The sequence below is a fragment of the Diabrotica virgifera genome, chromosome 4, assembly GCF_917563875.1.
Source record: "Diabrotica virgifera virgifera chromosome 4, PGI_DIABVI_V3a".
NCBI classification, from domain to species: domain Eukaryota; kingdom Metazoa; phylum Arthropoda; class Insecta; order Coleoptera; family Chrysomelidae; genus Diabrotica; species Diabrotica virgifera.
Genome location: NC_065446.1, coordinates 225912921 through 225932811, shown reverse-complemented (window position 1 = coordinate 225932811; position 19891 = coordinate 225912921). Strand labels below are relative to the sequence as shown.

Genomic DNA, 19891 nt, shown 5'->3' with positions numbered 1-19891 from the left:
CTGCTTCGAATTCCATGGACGGCTCGCCGTACAAATATCTCGGTTCTGGATGAAATTAAACCGGATCAGCGTCTCTCCAGTACCGTTTTCTCTAGAATTTTAAAGTTCTTTGGTCATATCCATCGAAGTGATCACAAAATGGAGCAGTTGGTGGTCCAAGGAAGGCCTCAGACTCAACGCCAACGCGGAAGATCTCCACAGCGATGGGCGGACATTACTAAAAAGCTTCTCAACAAACAGTATACTGAGGCAATACATATAACTGATGACCGCGACCAGTGGAGAAATATTATCAATCAAACTGTCCGAGCTGCTGAAGCCCAATTATGAACCACAACACATCTACTAAGATGTTGACTATGATGATGATGATTATATCTGAGTTCATTCACATTATTTTCTTAATCTGTATGTTTCCCCTTAATTCTTCTTGTTACTACGCAGCTTCTCCTTATGTAGCTTCTCCAAGTAATGAAGCTTAAAATAGAACAAAACCTCGCAATTTTTACAGAATGGATCAATTTGCTTGAAAATTTGAAAATAAGTAGGAGATAGTCGAAGGATCAAAATCTATATAATGCCGAAAGGCGCTTTTACCATGGGGGTGGTTGATACCCCATCTCGGGGTTGGAATTTTTTATTATATTTTGACCACAAGAGTTGGTAAAAACATTCATTATAAGCAAAAAACGTTCTATATATTTTTTTGATAAAATTAATAGTTTTCGATTTATTCGCTATTGAAAGCGTTAGTTTTATATAAAAAAACCCAATGTTTTTAATCAGTTTTCTGCTAATAACTCAAAAAATTTTCGTTTTATCAAAAGATTTTTTCTTAATAAAAATGTACCTTTTGAAAAAATAAACCCAACTGTTTTATTTTATTTTCTTTAAGACCAATAGTAATCGAGCTATACTTTATTATATGTTGGCTCTTCTTCGTCAAATGCTAAATATTGTAGTTTCAAAGTCAAAGGACGGGAAAACTATGCACTTTTCGAGGATAACTTGTTGAAACTAATTTAAAGTATTTAAAAATATGTATCTCCAGAAATAAAAAAAATCTCTAGCTAAAAAACTTAAGTGACTTATAATGAAAAGAATGTCAGTCCCTATTTTTTCAGCAAAAAAGTGATCGTAAACAACCCCCTAATCACCCCCTAATTAAAATTTGTCATTGACCTGATTTGATTTTCTTGATTTATGTATTTTTAATAGGTTCTAGAAGTTTTATCGGCTTAGAGTAATCAGTTTTTAAAAAATGGACTTAAAAGCGAATAACGAGTTTTTGTACTTTGGTCAAAAATGCCATTTTCTTCAGAATAGAAAGATTAGCATCAGAGATACGAAAAAATATTTCAATATGAAATTGTAGCCTATTTCATTTCCAAGAACTAGGTTTGCAAAATTTTTTTACGGCAAAAATTAAGTGAGCTTTGACAATTAAAACTTGTAATATCATGCAAAAAGTACCTTTACCAACCCTTTGAATGCCACCTCTTTTTGTGACTGAGAATTTTAAAAGGATTTAATATTAATAACCTTATAGATCTTGTAAAAACCTACAAAATTCTGTTTTAACGAACTTTCTAAGATAAAAATAAAAAAGTTACAGTTAAAAATTCAATATATTTTTTTGAAAAAAAAAGAGAAATCTAATTGGAAGCATAATAATGTAAGTTAGCGGTGTTTTTAGTCATTGGACTTATTTATTCTTCTTTATTTATCTATTATTAATAGATTCTAGAAGTTTGACTGGCTTAGAATGATAAGTTTTTAAAAAAAGTTTAAAGCGAATAACGAATGTTTGCAATTTGGTAAAAAATGCCATTTTCTTCAGAATAGACAGATTACCATCAGAGATACGAAAAAATGTTTAAATATTAATTTGTAGGTAATTTAATTCCCAAGAACTTGGTTTTATAAAATTTGTTCTACGGCAAAAATTGAGTGAATCGTAAATGAGTATGCCATCGAAAAACATTTATTTTTTAGATATAAAACTAACACTTTCGATAGCGAATAAATCAAAAACTATTAATTTTATCAAAAAATGTATAGAACATTATACCTTTTGCGGTCAAAATATAATAAAAAATTTCCACCCCCGAAATGGGGTGGCAACCACCCCATGGTAAAAGCGCCTGTTGACATCATATAGATTTTGATCCATGGACTATACGTTACTTATTCTCAAATTTTCAAGCAAATTGATCCATTCTGTAAAAATCGCGAGGTAAAAGACTTTGGTTCCTGAACTATTTAGGTAATTAAATTTCGAAAATCATTAGTAGTAGTTTACACATAGTACAAAAATTATATTTTTTCTTTTAGAATGTCCCAGAGAATTTACAGTCGTTTTGTTTACAATGGGAGCAGTCTGTGGAATCCTGTTAGCTTCCTTACTAATTTATATAATATTTGGTAACGACGTACTTCATGTCTTTTTCAAACAAAGAGAACCTCCTGACGCATCTATAAAGTCGTACGTTAAGTACGTTGGAGGAGGCCTAATATACATTATAACACGATTCTTTAAAGTCATGGGAGAAGTTTTGTCTATACCTGTAAGTATTAATAAAATGCGTAAGTTATAAACTAATCCTAATTCAACTATTTTTCTTATAAAAGAAGCGTTTTGGTAATTATTTTCTAACGCGCCGTTTGCTGGCTCTTTTTCCTGCTATTGTGGCCAAAACTTTCAAAAAAATAAATGTCGATGTTAACAGAGACACGGAAGATACCCCAGGTGGGTAGTAATTTTATTCTTAACTCCATGAGGATTCTGGGCAGTGGCGCACCCAGAATTTTCTTCTAGGGGGGTTGACTTGGGTAGGGTTAGGACAAATAATCCCTGACAAAAAATCGCCAAAAAATATACCTGGACAAAAAATCCCCAGACAAAAATCACTGGACAGATAGTCCCCGGGCAAAATTCCCGGACAAATAATCCCCACAAATTTTTTTCGACAAAATATGCCCACAAAAAATCCTCATGAAATATTTGCTGTTGAATAGTTCTCTAAAAGTTTTCCCGTGAACGCAATCGACTCAATGTTTTTCAGTCTCAGTGCATAAGAGTTTATAGCAATGGCCATGAAACCGCTTTTCGGCACGACAATAATGATTAAGTAATTAAGATTAAGCATAAATTATTGTAATTTCGATTACCAAATTTTGAATTGCAATTACATGCCGAAAACTTCAAATTTTACATGACAAACGAGTGCGAGTTTTTTCAAAAATCGCGGAAGGTATGGAGAATGAGCTAAGGCTGTGGGAATGATGTAATTATTCGCTTAAATCTTTTGCTCACTCTGCCTTGAATATCTAAGTTCAAAACATTGTCTATTACCTGTGTGCATCCAGAACACAGGTTTTTGACATACCTAGCTTTTGAAGCAGGTTTCTGAAATGTTGCTTGCAGTGAATTGAAACTGATGACTAAATATTTTTTGTTATATATTACTAAAAAGATTACTACCATACTCATACGTCGAAGAAATAGTTGGTGACGACCAGTGTGATTTCAGGCCCGGAAGATCGATTGTTGATCAAATATTTACTATTAGACAAATGTTCGAAAGGATTGGGAGTATAATCAAGAGGTGCATCAGATCTTCATAGATTTTAAGCAGCGTTATGATTCAATTAATCATCCTACACTATGGAATACAATGGTCGAGCTGGGCGTACCCAATAAATTAACTGCGGTAACGCAAATGTGTGTAACTAACTTCTTTACACACGTTAGAAGAGGTGGGGAAATATCAAATGCTTTCTGCGTAAATTCTGGACTGAGACAGGGAGATCCGTTGTCCCCATTGTTGTTTAACCTGGCCTTAGAATATGCCATGCGAAAAATTTATTCAAAAATCAAACCAGACATAGCTGCTCGGGGAGAAGCCACATGGGAGAAGGTCTGTAGGACGGCCTAGAAAAAGGTGGAAAGATGCAGTCAGAGAAGATCTGGAGAAAATGGGAGTGAGACAATGGGAAATATTGGCACAGGACCGACACATGGAAGGCAATAGTAAACCACTCGCAACGATACTCGAAGAGTTATAACGCCATTAATGATGATAATAACTAAATATTTAACACGTTAAATTTACAAAAAGTAACAGGTTTTTTGCATTACAATCAAGATTATCGTTTTCAGGACCAGCAGTGCTCATCACGAATAGGCAATGTTTTGAACATAGTTATTCAAAGCAGAGTGAGTAAAAGATTTAAGCGAATAATTACAATATGGTTCCCACAGCCTTAACGCATTCCCTATACTTATTATCTTCCACGATTTTTTAAAAAACTCACACTTGTTTGTCATGTAAAATTTGAAGTTTTCGGCATGGAATTGAAATTCGAAATTTGGTAATCGAAATTACAATAATTCATGCTTAATCTTAATTACTTAATCATTATTGTCGTGCCGAAAAGCGGTTTCATGGCGATTGCTATAGCTCTCACGCACTGAGCCTGAAAAACATTTGAGTCGATTGCATTAACGGGAAAATTTTTAAAAAACTATTCGGCAGCAAATATTTCTTGGGGATTTTTAGTCCGGGATTTTTTTGTGGGGATATTTTGTCCAAAAAAAATTGTGGGGATTATTTGTCCGGGATTTTTTCTCCTGGGATTATTTGTCTGGGGATTTTTTGTCCAGGGATAATTTGTGAAGATTTTTTGTCCGGGATTATTTGTCCGGGGATTATTTGTCCTAGCTTCGCTTGGGCACCAAAATGTTTTTGTATTGTTTCCTAAAGACAAGTTACATTTTCCTACTATTCTTTATATTTTTTTTATATGCTCTGGGAGGGGTTTTAACCCACAAAAACCCCCCTGGGTGCGCCACTGATTCTGGGGAAAGAGCAAAAATGTCAATTTACCCGCCCCCTGAAATAAATACGTTTACGAAAACCTTAAAAATCCATGGACAACATCAAATAATCTATAATAATAATAATGGGGGATTTTATCGCCAAAATTGGAAGAAACATTTGAAAACAATGTTGAAACATTCTGATTCGGCACAAGAAACGCAAAAAAACATGGAATTTCTGGAAGAAGAATACATGTATGCTATGGATACCTTGTACAAAAAAAAACCTAGCGAAAAGTGGACATGGATCGTACCTGACGTAAGTACCATAAATGAAATGGACTATTTTCTCTCAAACAACAAAAGAATATTTGAAGACATCGCGCGTCGCTACAATAAGCAATATTCGTTTATGGAATCGTGATTATAGCAAGCAGAGTCAAAGAAATTGTGATGGAGATTCTCACAGACAGCTCCCAATACGTCGGCTTAAAAATGGATATGACAAAAATAATGACAAACACAGACAACCCCAGACGCATAACTATAAATGGCACTGAAATAGAACAAGTCCGTAAATATACACATACCCAAACTTATATAGAATCATCTGATATTTCTTACTACACTGTATTTCGTGCGAATTTAAAAAAACAAACACAAGAAGTCAAACAATATTTATTTTAAAGCAATTTAATAACAAATACATAACAATTACATAAAACAATAAAGTATTTAACAAACAAATTGAAAGTAGTTGTTTTAAAGTCAATAGCATACAAAATTTCAATGTAAAACGAATAATGTTTAAATTGTTTTTATTTTTTTTTTTTGTATTTTGTGGTAGTCAGTGTTATCACCTCTAGTCCTTATGCAAGCTTCAGTTTGCGTGGGCAAGTTCCTAATCAAATTATCAACATTTTGTTGTGGTAGGTTGCTCCATTCTTTTAGAGCAGCTTGTACGAGCCGTGCGGTGTTTTGTGGATTATCCCGGCGAGCTCTAATTTTTCTTTTAAGCATATCTCACAAATACTCTATAGGATTAAGCTCGGGTGAGCAAGCAGGCCACTCCAGACAAGGGATACCTTCTGCTTCAATGATGTCTGTAGTCACTCTAATGGTATGTAGAGGTCCATTATCATGCAATAAAATTAAATTTTCTCCTGTTGCATCTCTCCAGAGCCTGACTACAGGTTACTAACATACCTGTGAGCAGTTAGAGTTGGTTGGATGAAAATTAAAGGTTTTTTTTTACGGATCATATAATTCCTCTCCAGAACATTACACTTTCCCTTGTATATTTGTGAACAGATCTGACAGTTTTCGTTCTTGCTTGTCTTCCTCCACCTCTAAGTACACGATTTCATGGGTCATCTGATTTTACAGAAATCTTGACTTTTTTTGAAAATAGCACATTTTGTCAATTCCCAATGTTCCAGTTTTGGTGGTGAAGACAGCAATTTAGGCGATCAATAGGCGATCAATTTGTGCTGCCTGGATAACTCGGGAACCCATAACTGTCTCCTGCTGTATACTTCTTGGTACGAACTCTTCTTTTGACCTCTTTTACACTCTTTGAATGGGAACACTGTGAATGGGAGTAGGGGTCGTGTGATAAGGTTATTTAATTTTCTATTGAGTAATATAAACGTTAACATAATTATTTATACAGGGTGTGCAAAAAATTTTTCTTGTTTTTATGTAAAATTAAGTTAATAAAAAACATTTTTTTGTACACCCTGTATAAATAATTATGTTAATGTTTATATTACTGAATAGAAAATTAAATAGCCTTTCAAATAAGCTATCACACAACCCCTACTCTCATTTAAAAAAATCATCGATTACGTCTTCACGCCCAGATGGATGACATCACTAGTATTATATATATGCCAAAAAGTCCTAATTTAAAAATAAAAATCGACCTATCTCTGGATTTTTTTTTAAATTTTCCCATTCTCGAGATAATGAATTTATGCAAACTCAGACTTCCTCACTTATACTACAGTGTCGCGCCCGCTTGATTAGCAATTAAAAAACAAAGGGGTTTTTGATATTGTATTGCAAAAAACTCTGCGGGATTTCATCAATCGATGTTTAAAGAATGTATACCTACTTTGGCAACATTGAAATTTTCAGTTAAATGTCTCATTCAGGGTTAAAAATGGCCGATTTCTCAATTTTTAAATTTTTAATCGCTTATATGTCAAAAACTATTAACCTAAGAGAAGTCACTAAAGACCTTTTATGTGTGGAATGATTCAAAAAACCTAAAAAAAAACTTTGTTCGATGCAAAAACAATAATTTTAGGAAAAAACCCTAATTTTTCCACTTGCCTGGTAAGGTCTTATGCTGTTCAGAATCGCCTGTCATTGTACACATTTCTTCTAAATGACTTACTCAAACACATACTTAAATTTAAACTTTACAGGAGAAAGTTTATTTTTCCCCTAAACTATGCACTTTTTGATTCACCTGGTAGATACACGTGCAGGGCTGATGCCTGTAAGGTCATGGTTTTTAGCCTTGGTGTGCTATGAATTATCACTAGAAAAATTTCTAGCCTTACAGGAAGACCGTTACTCGGAGGGTTTACTAGCTCTTAGACTATTAAATGTAAATTGTGATTCTGATGAAGAGGTATTATCCAGGATCGAAATATCACGTAAGGCTTTTATGACGTGGAAACCAGTTTTATGTATTTAGCAGAAACCTGTCGATGAATATTGGCAAGAAGGTCCTGAAATGTTATGTGTGCGCTATCCTATTGTATGGTTGTGAGACTTCTTCTTTCGGTGCCGTGCTTGTTTTTAAGCGTTGGCTGTCGTTGTATTAACATGCTGATGAAATGTTTCTTGGTCGGCAGCTTTATGAATCAATTCCTCGACCGTTCGACCTGTCCATTGTCTAATGTTTACGCAGTCAGAACAATTGTTTTCTACAACGTAGAATGAAGTAAACACTTCTGTTGTATGTAGGTATATTAATTTATTATTAAAATTCTTAAAATTTATCCACAAGGGAGTGGGAGTACAAAACGTTTTCGGTCAAAATGACCATCATCAGTGTCAACCTGGAAATAAGTGAACCATTTAGATTGAAATGCAAAAGGGTGAAATTTTGACAGTTAGAAAAAAGAAAATGTGGTTACTTACGTCCAGTGTACAAGTAGTTGAAACTAGCCACTTCAAAAGGTGTAAAAACCTCTAAATAACATTATTGCTACATTATAAGCTATATAATAATCGACCTTAAGTCGATGTCTTAAGATTATATATTATCACATGTGGATGTATGTCATCCTTGCTCGGAAATTGCACAAGGTTAATGTGCTCAGGTGAGAGGTTAACAACCAACTGATTAGACAGAATGGTGCCTGAAATTTTATGACAAGATGTCAAGGAAGATAGGTGGATTTTTCAAATGTCACCCGAAAAATTTTTGACAAAGTGAATTTATATTTAACTGAATTGTCAGATTGGAAATATGTAATTATTAAAAATGTTAGTTGTGAATTCTAAGTTGTAAATAAAGGTTAAAGAGCTGTAATATATTCATTAATGGACCGAAATCAAAGGCAAAATTCTACTCATATGCTGTGACGTCATAGACTGTTTTTCAAATGTAACTGACTGAAAATTAGTTATGTAGAGTTGTGATGAATGAATATTACTGAAATTATCTGGAAATATTTAGAAAAAAAAAATTTAAAAAACATGGTATTTTAATTGGGTAACATCTGTAGAATTTGAAAGAATTGTGACTAAGGAGTAGTTGGTTGCATACGCTTCCGGGGAACCAACGAACATAATAAGAAAATACCAATCTATAGTTCTGTAATATAAATTATGATAGGTATTAAAAGAAAGGGAGCTGATATTAAATGAAGGAAGTCTAATTAAAAATGTACAAATCTTAATCGAACAATCTTTAAAAAATTTGTTATGTATTAAAAAGTTTGCTGCATCTTGAATTATTGAAAATTTAAAATTAGAACATTATTGAAAATTGATGAAAAGTTAGTTGCATATGTTTCAGAGGACTAATAAATAAAATAGAAATACTATTAAAAATATAAATTGTGTGAAGTAGTAAATGAATTAATACTGATATTAAATTAGGAAAATTGTGCTGAAAGAAATGTACATGTTTAAATCAAAAATGAAAGAAATTTACTTTTGATTCTTAGCTGTAAATGTAAAAAAGTATGTCACATATTGCACTATTGAAATTCTAGATTTGAATATTGTATTGATCCATGCTGAGAGTAAGTAAAATTTATTAAATGTTAATAGCTGAGATTTATTTTTAATTTTAATATAAATGAAAAGCAGGGTGAATCAGTGAAAAAATGTTGGGATTTCAATAAAATTTTTGGTTATTGTCTATATTAGAATGTCATATCCGAAAAGATCAAGGGTTGCAGGGTGTGATTTAAAATGATTATGTTAAGTGAAAATAGTTAGAGAATGAGATGAAAGAGATAGAGTATTGTCAGAAGCACAGAGTGAAAGAAACTGAAAGATACTGAAAGATTATTTGAATGAGTATATTGTTGGGATTTTTATTTAGTTTAGGTTTGTAGTGGTATGTATAGAAAAGGAGATCAATGTGAAAGTGGATAGAAATATAGAATTACGGAAATAATTGTCTATGAATGGGGATGAAGTCACGGTTAAGAGAAAGATGACGGTTGACACAGTTTGGGCTTGTCCTTGTGTCTCTGACAATCTCTAAACCTTCATATAGATCTAAACGGAGGGTATTTTTTATCTTGGATGTTATGAATCAAAGTCACACCATCGGGGATGTTAAGGTGGTGTTTGTGTTTGAGATGGTGAGAGAAAGCAGATGTGTTATCACGTTTAGTGTGTTCTGCTGTTCTAGTAGATAGTGATCTATAGGTTCTTCCTACATAAGAGGCATCACAATCAGAACAAGATATTGTTTTCTAACCCAGCGTTTTCCTTCGATTTTGCCCTGTATGATCAACCAGAGTAAGCAATATTTAGGTCCTCTCAATATATGACCGAAGTAATGAATCTTTCTCATTTTTATGACTTTGATCAATTCTCGCTCTTTGTACGTGGTCTCCGGCAGACGTTCGTTGGATATGTATGCTGTCCATGGGATTCTGAGCATGCGACGGTAACACCACAATTCGAACGCTTCTAATTTTTTGAGATTCTTCACTTTTGTTGTCCAATAGTGCAATCCATAGAACAAAACGGACCAGACGTAGCAATTTAATACTCTTAGACGTGTGGTCAATGAAAGACTTCTACTGCACAATACATAACGCCAGCTAATAAAGCTTTTTCGTGCAAGTTCTATTCTGGTCAAAATTTCCTCATCACTTTCAACCCTGCAGTCAATCCAGTTACCCAGATATCTAAAGTGTTCCACCCTTTCCAGGATTTTGTAATCTTCAGGTTGTAAGGCATGGACGTTAAAAACCACAATGCTAAACAGATTAGAATCATTCAAATTGTGGTGCTATCGACGAATCCTAAAGATATCGTGGGTTTCGCACACTTCCAATGAATATGTTCTTCAAATGATGAATTCAGAACGACTGCTCATAAGCATCATAAAGAGGAGAAAAACAAAATACTTCGGCCATGTAATTCGAGGCCCTAAATACCATCTGCTTCGCCTTATAATACAAGGAAAAGTGGAGAGAAAGAGATGGATGACAATGAGAACTTTCATGACAATGGTGTGGCTCCACAGTAGAAGAATTATTTCGCGCAGCAGTCAATAGACAAAGGTTTCAGGAAATTGTAAACATCATGACGGCCAACGTCTGAATACAAACACGGTACCTAAAGAAGAAGAAGTTGGATACTTGAAAGAACCGCAAAATACCTCAGTACTTGAGAAACAAAGTATTCAACCAGTGTATCCTTTCTATCATGACATATGGAAAGAGCAATGTTAGGTATACGACTATCAGATAAAAAAAGACTGGTAATTCAATAAAATTGTGTTTTGACTAGGAAAGTTCTGATTTCTTCCATTATATATGTAATTTGGGCTGCTGAATCCTAATATCAGGTTTGCGAACAAAATTTCGTGATGGAACATTGAAAAAATCGCGAAAAAAGCAGTAAATTTCTGCTTTTTCTCGCTGTTTTGCTTAAATCTCGAAAACTATTAACTTTCAGTGAATTTTCTGTTAACAGAAATTAAAGTACAAATTCTCTACAAACATCAACAAACATTACTTTTTTCCAGACAACCCGTTTGATCTAAAATGCAAGTTGAAAATTGCCAATTTTTAACGGTCTCGGCATAACCCACTTTTTACATTCCAAAGCTTTATTTTTTATTAGAATGCTGTCATTTGATAAACTTCCTTTAGTTTTCTGCACAAATAATAAATGTTAGTTCATATGGTACGTCTCTTATGACAGCTTCGATGAATCCACAGAATAGAGCCACAGAAGATCAGGCATAGATGGAGTCACAGTTTCAGTTGGTGTGAACATTTCCTTCGGATCTGTTATCTTGATTTCTGATAAACCTTGAGGTTTTGTCCTTTTAAAATGAATTAGTTGAACGGATCCCTGACTTCCACAAACCTCAGGCGCGGGTTTAGTTTTTAACCGAGGAATGGATTGGTTAGGAGCTACTGCATGTTTTGGTGCAATACAAGAAATGCCACCTATGGCGTAAAAAGTGTGGTATCCGTCGATAGTATGTACGTTAAAATCAGCGTTATCGTACACCTGCTGTGTAAAGCACGGTAGGTCAATTTTCTGTGGATCGCCTGCGAATGCTGACACTTCCAGGCGAACAGCTTCTGTATAGGATGAACAAAACCCCAAATAGGAAACTACATCAACCTATTTTCTTGAGCCGTACTGTTTGTAGAGAAAACGGCCAACCCTGCAAGGAATAGTGAGCCGAATTATCTGGGCCTTACTCCCGCTACAAGACTTTGAGGAAGCGCATTGCTTGTCGAAGTGTCAGCAATTGCAGGCGATCCGCAGAAAATTGACCAGCCGTGCTTTACACAACAGGTGTACGATAACGCTGATTTTAACGTACATAAAATCGACGAATACTACACTTTTCACGTCATAGGTGGCATTTCTTTTATTGCACCAAAACATGCAGTAGCTCCTAACCAATCCATTCCTCGATTTAAAACTAAACCCGCGCTTGAGGTTTATGGAAGTCAGGGAGCTGTTCAACTAATATATTTTAAAATGACAAAACCTCAAGGTTTATCAGAAATCAAGATAACAGATCCGAAGGGAATATTCACACCAACTGAAACCGACTCCATTTGTGCCTGATCTTCTGTGGCTTTAAGGGAAAAGCAGAGACTTTCTCGGTATTTTAGGATGGAATGGATTCATGAAAGCTATGACAAGAGACATACCATTTTCATAGTATGAACTAACATTTATTATTTGTACAGAAACTAGGAGAAATTTATCAAATGACAGCATTCTAATAAAAAATTAATTTTTGGAATGTAAAAGTGGGTTTTGCCGAGACCGTTAAAAATTGGCAATTTTCAACTTGCACCTTAGATCGAACGGTTTGTATGAAAAAAAAAAGTAAAAATAGCGATATTTGTAGAGAATTTTAAGTATGTACTTTAATTTACTAAAAGTTAATAGTTTTCGAAATTTGAGCAAAATAGCGAAAAAAAGCAGAAATTTTTCGTTTTTTTAAGCGAAGTTTATCGATGTTAAGCTATAATATACAAATAAAACACAAATTAAGAATTAAAAAATTTATTATCGACAGTTAAGAATAAAAAATTAATTAATTGCTAATTACAGCCTTGCAAAAATGCATTAAATATTACAATATTTAAACTGATTATAAAAAATTTAATCAACTTCTTCTACTGTGGGACCGCTTTGTTGTCCGCCAAATCCTCCATACTGTTGTCCGCAGCCACCAGGCATTCCACCACTGTACTGATTGTTATTTTGACTTCCTTGGTACAATTTGGTCATGATAGGACTGCATACTCTCGTCAATTCTTTCTGTTTGTCTTCATATTCTTCTTTGTCAGCTAAAGTGTTGCTATCTAACCATTTTAGACAGCTCTCACATGCTCTCTCGATTGCCGACTTGTCTTCAGATGATAATTTGTCTTCGCAATCCTGTACAGCTTGTTTTAATTGGAAGACGTACCCTTCAAGTTGGTTTCTTGCTGCTATTTTCTCTTTCTGTCGTTCATCTTCTTCCTTGTACTTTTCAGCTTCTGATAACATTCGGTCAATTTCTTGTTGTGACAATCGCCCCTTGTCATTCTTTATGGTGATGTTGCGGGTATTACCAGAACTAGTATCTTTGGCGGAAACGTTGAGTATACCATTGGCATCCAAGTCGAAAGTAACTTCAATTTTTGGGACTCCACGAGGCGCAGGAGGAATGCCAGTTAGATCAAATGTTCCCAGACGATTGTTATCTTTTGTCATAGCTCTTTCACCTTCAAATACTTGAATAGTAACAGCTGGTTGCTTGTCAGCGTATGTTGTAAATGTCTGGGTCTGTTTGCATGGAATTCTTGAATTTCTTGAAATTATGTTGGTCATAACTCCTCCTGCAGTTTCAATGCCCAAAGATAATGGAGCTACATCGACTAGTAAGACATCTTGGATCTTCGAATCAGTTTCCCCACTCAATACTGCGGCTTGGACAGCTGCTCCATATGCTACGGCTTCATCTGGGTTGATGGAAAGATTCAATGGTTTGCCACTGAAGTAATTTTGAAGAAGCTGTTGGATTTTGGGAATACGTGTAGAACCACCAACCAGAACAATATCGTGGATTTGTCCTTTATCTAATTTGGCATCATTCAGGGCTTTCTCAACAGGTTGTAATGTTCCTCTGAAGAGATCTGAACATAATTCTTCAAATCTTGCTCTGCTAATTTTAGTATAGAAGTCGATACCCTCGAAAAGAGCGTCTATTTCTATAATGGCTTCTGAACTGGATGACAAAGTACGCTTGGCTCTTTCTGCGGCTGTTCTTAACCTTCGTAGGGCTCTTGGATTATTTTTCAGATCTTTCTTGAATTTTCTCTTGAATTCATCAGCAAAATGATTGACTAACCTGTTGTCAAAATCTTCACCACCAAGATGAGTGTCACCAGCTGTGGATCTTACTTCAAACAATGAGCCCTCATCAATCGTCAAAATAGAAACATCAAAGGTACCTCCACCCAAGTCGAAGATGAGTACATTCTTTTCACCTTTCAGATTTTTGTCAAGACCATAAGCTAAGGCTGCTGCTGTTGGTTCATTAATAATTCTCAAAATGTTAAGACCAGCGATGGCACCTGCATCTTTAGTGGCTTGTCTTTGCGAATCGTTAAAGTAGGCTGGAACTGTGATAACGGCATCTCTAACACTGGTTCCCAGATAAGCTTCTGCAGTTTCTTTCATTTTGGTAAGAACCATCGAACTAATTTCTTCCGGGGCAAATGTTTTTCGTTCACCTTTATAATCAACTTGAATTTTCGGTTTGCTACAATCGTTGACGACTTTAAATGGCCAGTGCTGGATGTCTTGTTGGATTTTTGGATCATCAAACTTTCTGCCGATGAGACGTTTGGCATCGAAAACTGAGTTACTGGGGTTCATCGCCACTTGGTTCATCGCAGCATCTCCTAAGAGACGCTCTGTATCTGTGAAAGCAACATAGCTGGGTGTTGTTCTGTTGCCTTGGTCGTTAGCGATGATTTCTACTTTTCCATGCTGCCAGACACCCACGCAGGAATACGTGGTGCCCAAATCAATACCAATTGCTGGAACTTTAACCATTTTCTTGATGTAATTTCACACGATAATACGTTTACTACACAAAACTTTCAAATACTTTGTCAAATATAATTCGCTGGACTACTTTGATATCACTTGTTTACTCGTAGCTGTATTTGAATAATCTGAAATGCCGCCGTACCGATTCGCTTTTATATAAACAGTAAAATCGACCCGAATTATCTCGAATGTTCCACGAACGTTCTCGTCCTATCGTTGTGAACAGCTGTGCGTTGACGCAAATGTAAAGAATGAACTAGAACGGGCGGAAATCAATTGCACGCGAGCCTTCAAAGATTAATAATAGCCAAAAAAAATTTAAGTTGGACGACAAATAAATATTTGAACGCTACTTTATGAATGCTTTACTTAGATAAGGAAACTTGATGATTAATCTAGTTTATTAATCGCTTCTTCTTCTTCTTAAAGTGCCGTCTCCTCAATTTTGGTTGGCTACTACAAATGGAGTTGGCTATACAACTCTTCTCTGTCTTCAGCTGTTCTTATTAGCTGTTCAAAATTTAGCCCTGTCCATTGTCGGATGTTTCTGAGCCACGATAGTCTTTTCCTTCCTAGTCCTCTCCTTCCCTCGATCTTTCCTTTCACTATAGGTTTGTTCCAACACGACCGAGAACCGTCACGAAACGGTAATGCTCCTGCGCAGTAAACAAAATCCGTTCCAACAAAAATATGATCGTCATCGGATCGTCCTTCCCACTGTTCCAACAAGAATTGTGATCTTTCGGTGACGGTTTCGTGATGATCATTTCAGTAATCGGGCAAATGCATAATGTGCTGGTTGGACTGACTTGCGCACTAGGACTTAATTCTTTAAAGTTTTTGAGCCTTTGGTCGACTAAAAGCACACAAGCTGTCACCAATAAAAATGACAAATATATGATTACCGTCATGGGACGATAACTGGGCGATACAATTACGAACATGCGCACAACAAACGGTACAAGTAGTTTCGTGACGGTTTCTGGACCGTCCAAAAGTTCATGTTGGAACAAACCTTATAACTATAAGTTGAGCATACTGGTACTTATTATTTCTCCGTATGTGGCCTAGGTATAATGTTTTTCTAACTTTCACTGTGTTGAAAAGTTCTCTTGCCTTGCCTATTCTATGCAGCACTTCTTCGTTTGAGATATGCGATGTCCACGAAATTTTGAGAATTCTCCGGTAGATCCACATTTCAAAGGCCTCCAACTTATTTACGGTTGATGTTTTAAGGGTCCATGTCTCAACTGCATAGAGAAGAGTCGACCAGACGTAGCATTTTGATAAACGTAGTTGAATTTCGAGTTTTATTCGAGAATCACAAAGCAGTTTTTTTATTTTTTCCGAAGATTTTCTGGCCTGTTCTATTCTCAATCTTATTTCTAGATCAGGATTTAGGCTGCTATCGATCCAACATCCGAAGTACTTAAATCTATTGACTTGTTCTAAAATGTGCTCATTTATTGTGCAAGGTTGAGGTACGTTTTGGTTCTTTCGGATTGACATCACTTTGGTTTTTTTAATGTTTATTTTCATATCAGGGCCGGCGTAGCTGCGCGGTAGTGTGCTTGGCTCGCGTACCGGTGGTCCGGAGTTCAAATCCTACCGCCAGTAAGAACAACTAGACATTTTTAAAATGTCTATAGGTCCCAGGTCGACTCAGCCTGAATAAAATGAGTACCTTGGGTAAAACCAGGGGTAATAATAGGCGGTTGAAGCGTAGCACTGGCCCTGCTACCTTCCTTGTATACCGTAGGCCCTAGATATAGCAGACTACCCTGCTATACTCCCAAAACAACAGCGGCATAAAACGGGAGACTATTATATTATTTTCATACCAAATTGCTCACAGGTCGAGTTGGTCTTGTCGATGAGTCATTGTAGACCCAAGTCAGAATCCGCAATCATCACCGTGTCGTCGGCGTATCTGATGCTGTTGATATTTACGCCATTCACCTTGACTCCGCATCCTTGGAGTCCTCCAGTGCCTCTTTAAATAGAAACTCGGAGTAAAGATTAAACAGCAGAGGCGATAGAACACATCCCTGTCTAACTCCCCTCCTAATTTCTACTGCTGCGGATGTGGAACCTTCGATCCTAACTCTGGCGTTTTGGTTCCAGTACAAGTTCTTTAGTAAATTGATGTCTTTTCCATCTAAACCGACTTCTTGGAAACGTTCTAATAGTAGGTCGTGTCTTACTCTATCAAATGCTTTTTCGAAGTCTATAAAGCATATAAATATATCTTTCTGTTGGTCGTAGCATTTTTGCGCGAGAACTGGTAAATTGAAGAGGGTGTCTCAAAAAACGTTTGAAATAGATGAAAAGTTTGATTTAAATAAATGTAGAAAATAGGAAGAAAATATTATTTGCCCCAGCTAATCCCAAGGGAAAATACTATAGATATCAAAAGTATGTTCGTTCAGTAGACCTGTTGGCAATTGCCTTTTTATGTCCAAGAGAAAAGAAGATTGTCAGAGAAATCAAAATTTCAATGTTGTTATATACCTACTGGTTATATTTATTAATAACTGAACCATAAATATGCTGGTTAAAACCTTCATGCATATGAAATAGAACAATAAAAATTCAATAGTAGATTATTTTAAAATTAAAGTAAAATACTTAGTGCAATTTGTATATTATTCCTTGCTAAGGTCAGAAGCTTGATGTTTATGTCATGTCAATGGAAGTGTCTAGAAAATTCTTCCGTTTTTACGACTCTCGCCTAATAGCCTAGCAGGAAGCGAAAATAAGGATTTGTTCTAGATAGAACACATTCTAGAATAATAAAATAGTTTCGAGTGTCCCACATAGTTTTTTTTTTATTTTGTCCCTACAGGGGTGAAAAGAAGAGAAAATTTAGTGTACATTTAATTTCAAATATCTCATTCAAAAGAAACTTTTGTTTATTCCAAGGGACTTTCGGTACTCTGTAATCTTTCATGCTACCTTAAATTTTTTCAAAAATATTTAGGTACCTACCTATTAGTTTTCTTAGTAGGTATTCGAAAAAAATGAATGCATTTAAAAAGTATTTGAGCTGAAATTTTGGGCCTACCCTCTTAAGCGACAAATAATATGGAGCAGGTAACTTCCGTAAAATATTTGGGACCAAATATTAAATATTAATAGCCAGTGTACTTAAAACCCAAAAGAGAAATCCTATCAAGAATCGAACAAGCGAGAAAAACGCTCATGAACATGAAATAGTATATTAAGTATGGAGAACGGTAAGGGTTTTATACCGATCGAAGACAATTGTTTGGAGGAGCGGAGCGACGACTCCAAATTATTGTCTGAGATCGGTTACCCTTAACGTTCGACATGCTTATAACGTTTTTTGCACGATTGATACCATTATAAATTATAAAATTAAACATTTTCGTCATATTGACTAGTTTCATTCATTTTATCAAGATAGATACTTTGGTTGTTAGGTAGTAACTAGGGTGCATAACAACAATGGAGAATTGAGTTTTTATTTAGGTGTCAATAATTTTAAGTACAATTTTGATTATTATAAATTAAAATATGAGCGAAAGTGAATTTGAAGAAATTGAACGGGCTTGGGAAGAAGGGTGTTCCGCAATTATTCCCGAAAAATCCAAAATCCGTTATCAAAATACCTACCAAAGTTTAAAAAAAAATGGTGCGAAGGCAAGAATTTAAGAATCGAAGAAAAGACTCTATTGGCATATTTCGTTCAAAGACATATTCAGTTGAAAGCTCCTGGAAGCCTCTGGGCAGAATATTCAATGATTAAATCCACCGTTTTTCTTTATGATGGCATTGATATTTCCAAGTTTTCAACTTTGATCGCGTATTTGAAGAGACAAAATGTTGGATACTACTAATGTATGCGATTCTGCAGGAGTTTCTGTTAGAAGTGAAACCACAGCCCAAACAAGTGGGATTTCATTAAATAATTTAACAAATTGTACCATAAGTTTCAATATTAATAAATAATTCGTTAGTTTTCTTTATTCTTTCAAAAAATAAATTAAAATTAAGAGATTTTTTAACTCGACGGTAAGTGAATTACTTACCGTCGAGTTGGAGTACTTACGGTCGAGTTGGATTACTTACCGTCGAATTGCTAGTAAATGTCACCTACTGACGTAAAATCTGTCACGGTAAACAGTCAAAAATGATCAATCGTGCAAAAACATTTTTTTATAAGGTCGGACCTTAATCTGGAGCTCAAAATCCGAATGATCAAATGTTACATAATATTTTCTGCCTTGCTGTAATGTGAAATTTGGACAACGGAGTCATAAAAAAATTGTAACTCAAACTTTAGATGTATGGGTATATAAAATACGGATGCTGGGAATTCCATGGGTACAAAAAGAAAAAGTTACTAATGAGGTAGGTACTTTGGGTGCATAAGTAAACAAAAACAATTACTAAGAATGATCAGAGAGAATATTATAATACTTTGTCATGTATTGAGATATGAATTACTCCAAATCATATTGGAAAAACTACAGGGCAAAAGATCAATAGGAAGACGCCAGGACTCATGGCTGAAAGATCTGAGGAGATGGTTGGACTGTTCATCCGAAGAAATCTTTCATGAAGCAATTTCCAAAGATATCTTCGCCTATGTGGTCCACTAGTAATAAGTGATCAGAATTTAATTCTAAAACGGCCGGCGTACATGGTCTTGACTACTCTCTATATTTATCCTGTAATAGTTTAAAAATTTATTACTATAAATACCTTTTAGGTCAACAAAAAAGAGGATTATTTGGGTACTTAATGGATAAAATTCATACTACTTAGGGTAAGCATTTTTTGTATTGATCCGATTAGTAATTGAATGGATCTGCTGAATAACTTTGTAAAGACCACATTATTGGTTTTCCAGAAATCTAAATGTTTTAAATTAAAATAATGGCAAATTAATACATGTTAATACGCCAGTCGATCAATATGGGAGCAAGAATAGGATATTACCTCCGAATTCTATATCCTACTGCATGGATTTTACTGAAATTTTGGGCCTAGCCTCTACTTATCTCCTAATTCAAAGTCTACCCTATGCCGATGTGTGCTTTTATCTTGGGGGTGGTTTCCACCCCTTCTTAGGGGTGGACAATTGTTTGGTTAAAATTACCACGGAATTCGCTAGAGAACCTAATTCTAAGCAAAAACTGTTTATATATTTTTTTGAAAACTCAATACTCTTTGAGATATTCGTGGTTGAAAATTGCCCATTTTCATTGAAACATAATACCTTTTCGGACGGTTTTTTGCGAATACCTTAAA

At 35.2% G+C, this 19891-nt stretch overlaps 2 protein-coding genes across 4 annotated transcripts in view; one reads left to right on the top strand and one right to left on the bottom strand.

Annotated features, from left to right (window-relative positions):
• LOC114329361 (uncharacterized) overlaps positions 1-19891 on the top strand; it is a 75202-nt gene that overhangs the window by 36632 nt on the left and 18679 nt on the right. For 2 of the 3 annotated variants that reach the window (XR_007697848.1, XM_028278426.2), the window contains exons 9-10: positions 2335-2567; positions 19350-19406. Coding sequence is in view for 2 of the 3 variants with exons in the window: in XM_028278426.2 (XP_028134227.1) it covers positions 2335-2567; positions 19350-19382 (266 nt within the window). In the remaining variant the exon portion in view is untranslated. The remainder of the gene's footprint in view (positions 1-2334; positions 2568-19349; positions 19407-19891) is intronic. The other variant, XM_028278427.2, reaches the window with a different exon arrangement.
• On the bottom strand, positions 12559-14745 carry LOC114329360 (heat shock protein 70 A1-like). Its single transcript, XM_028278425.2, has one exon. It carries the CDS (start codon positions 14615-14617, stop codon positions 12674-12676), a length of 1944 nt encoding a protein of 647 aa, XP_028134226.1. The 5' UTR covers positions 14618-14745; the 3' UTR covers positions 12559-12673.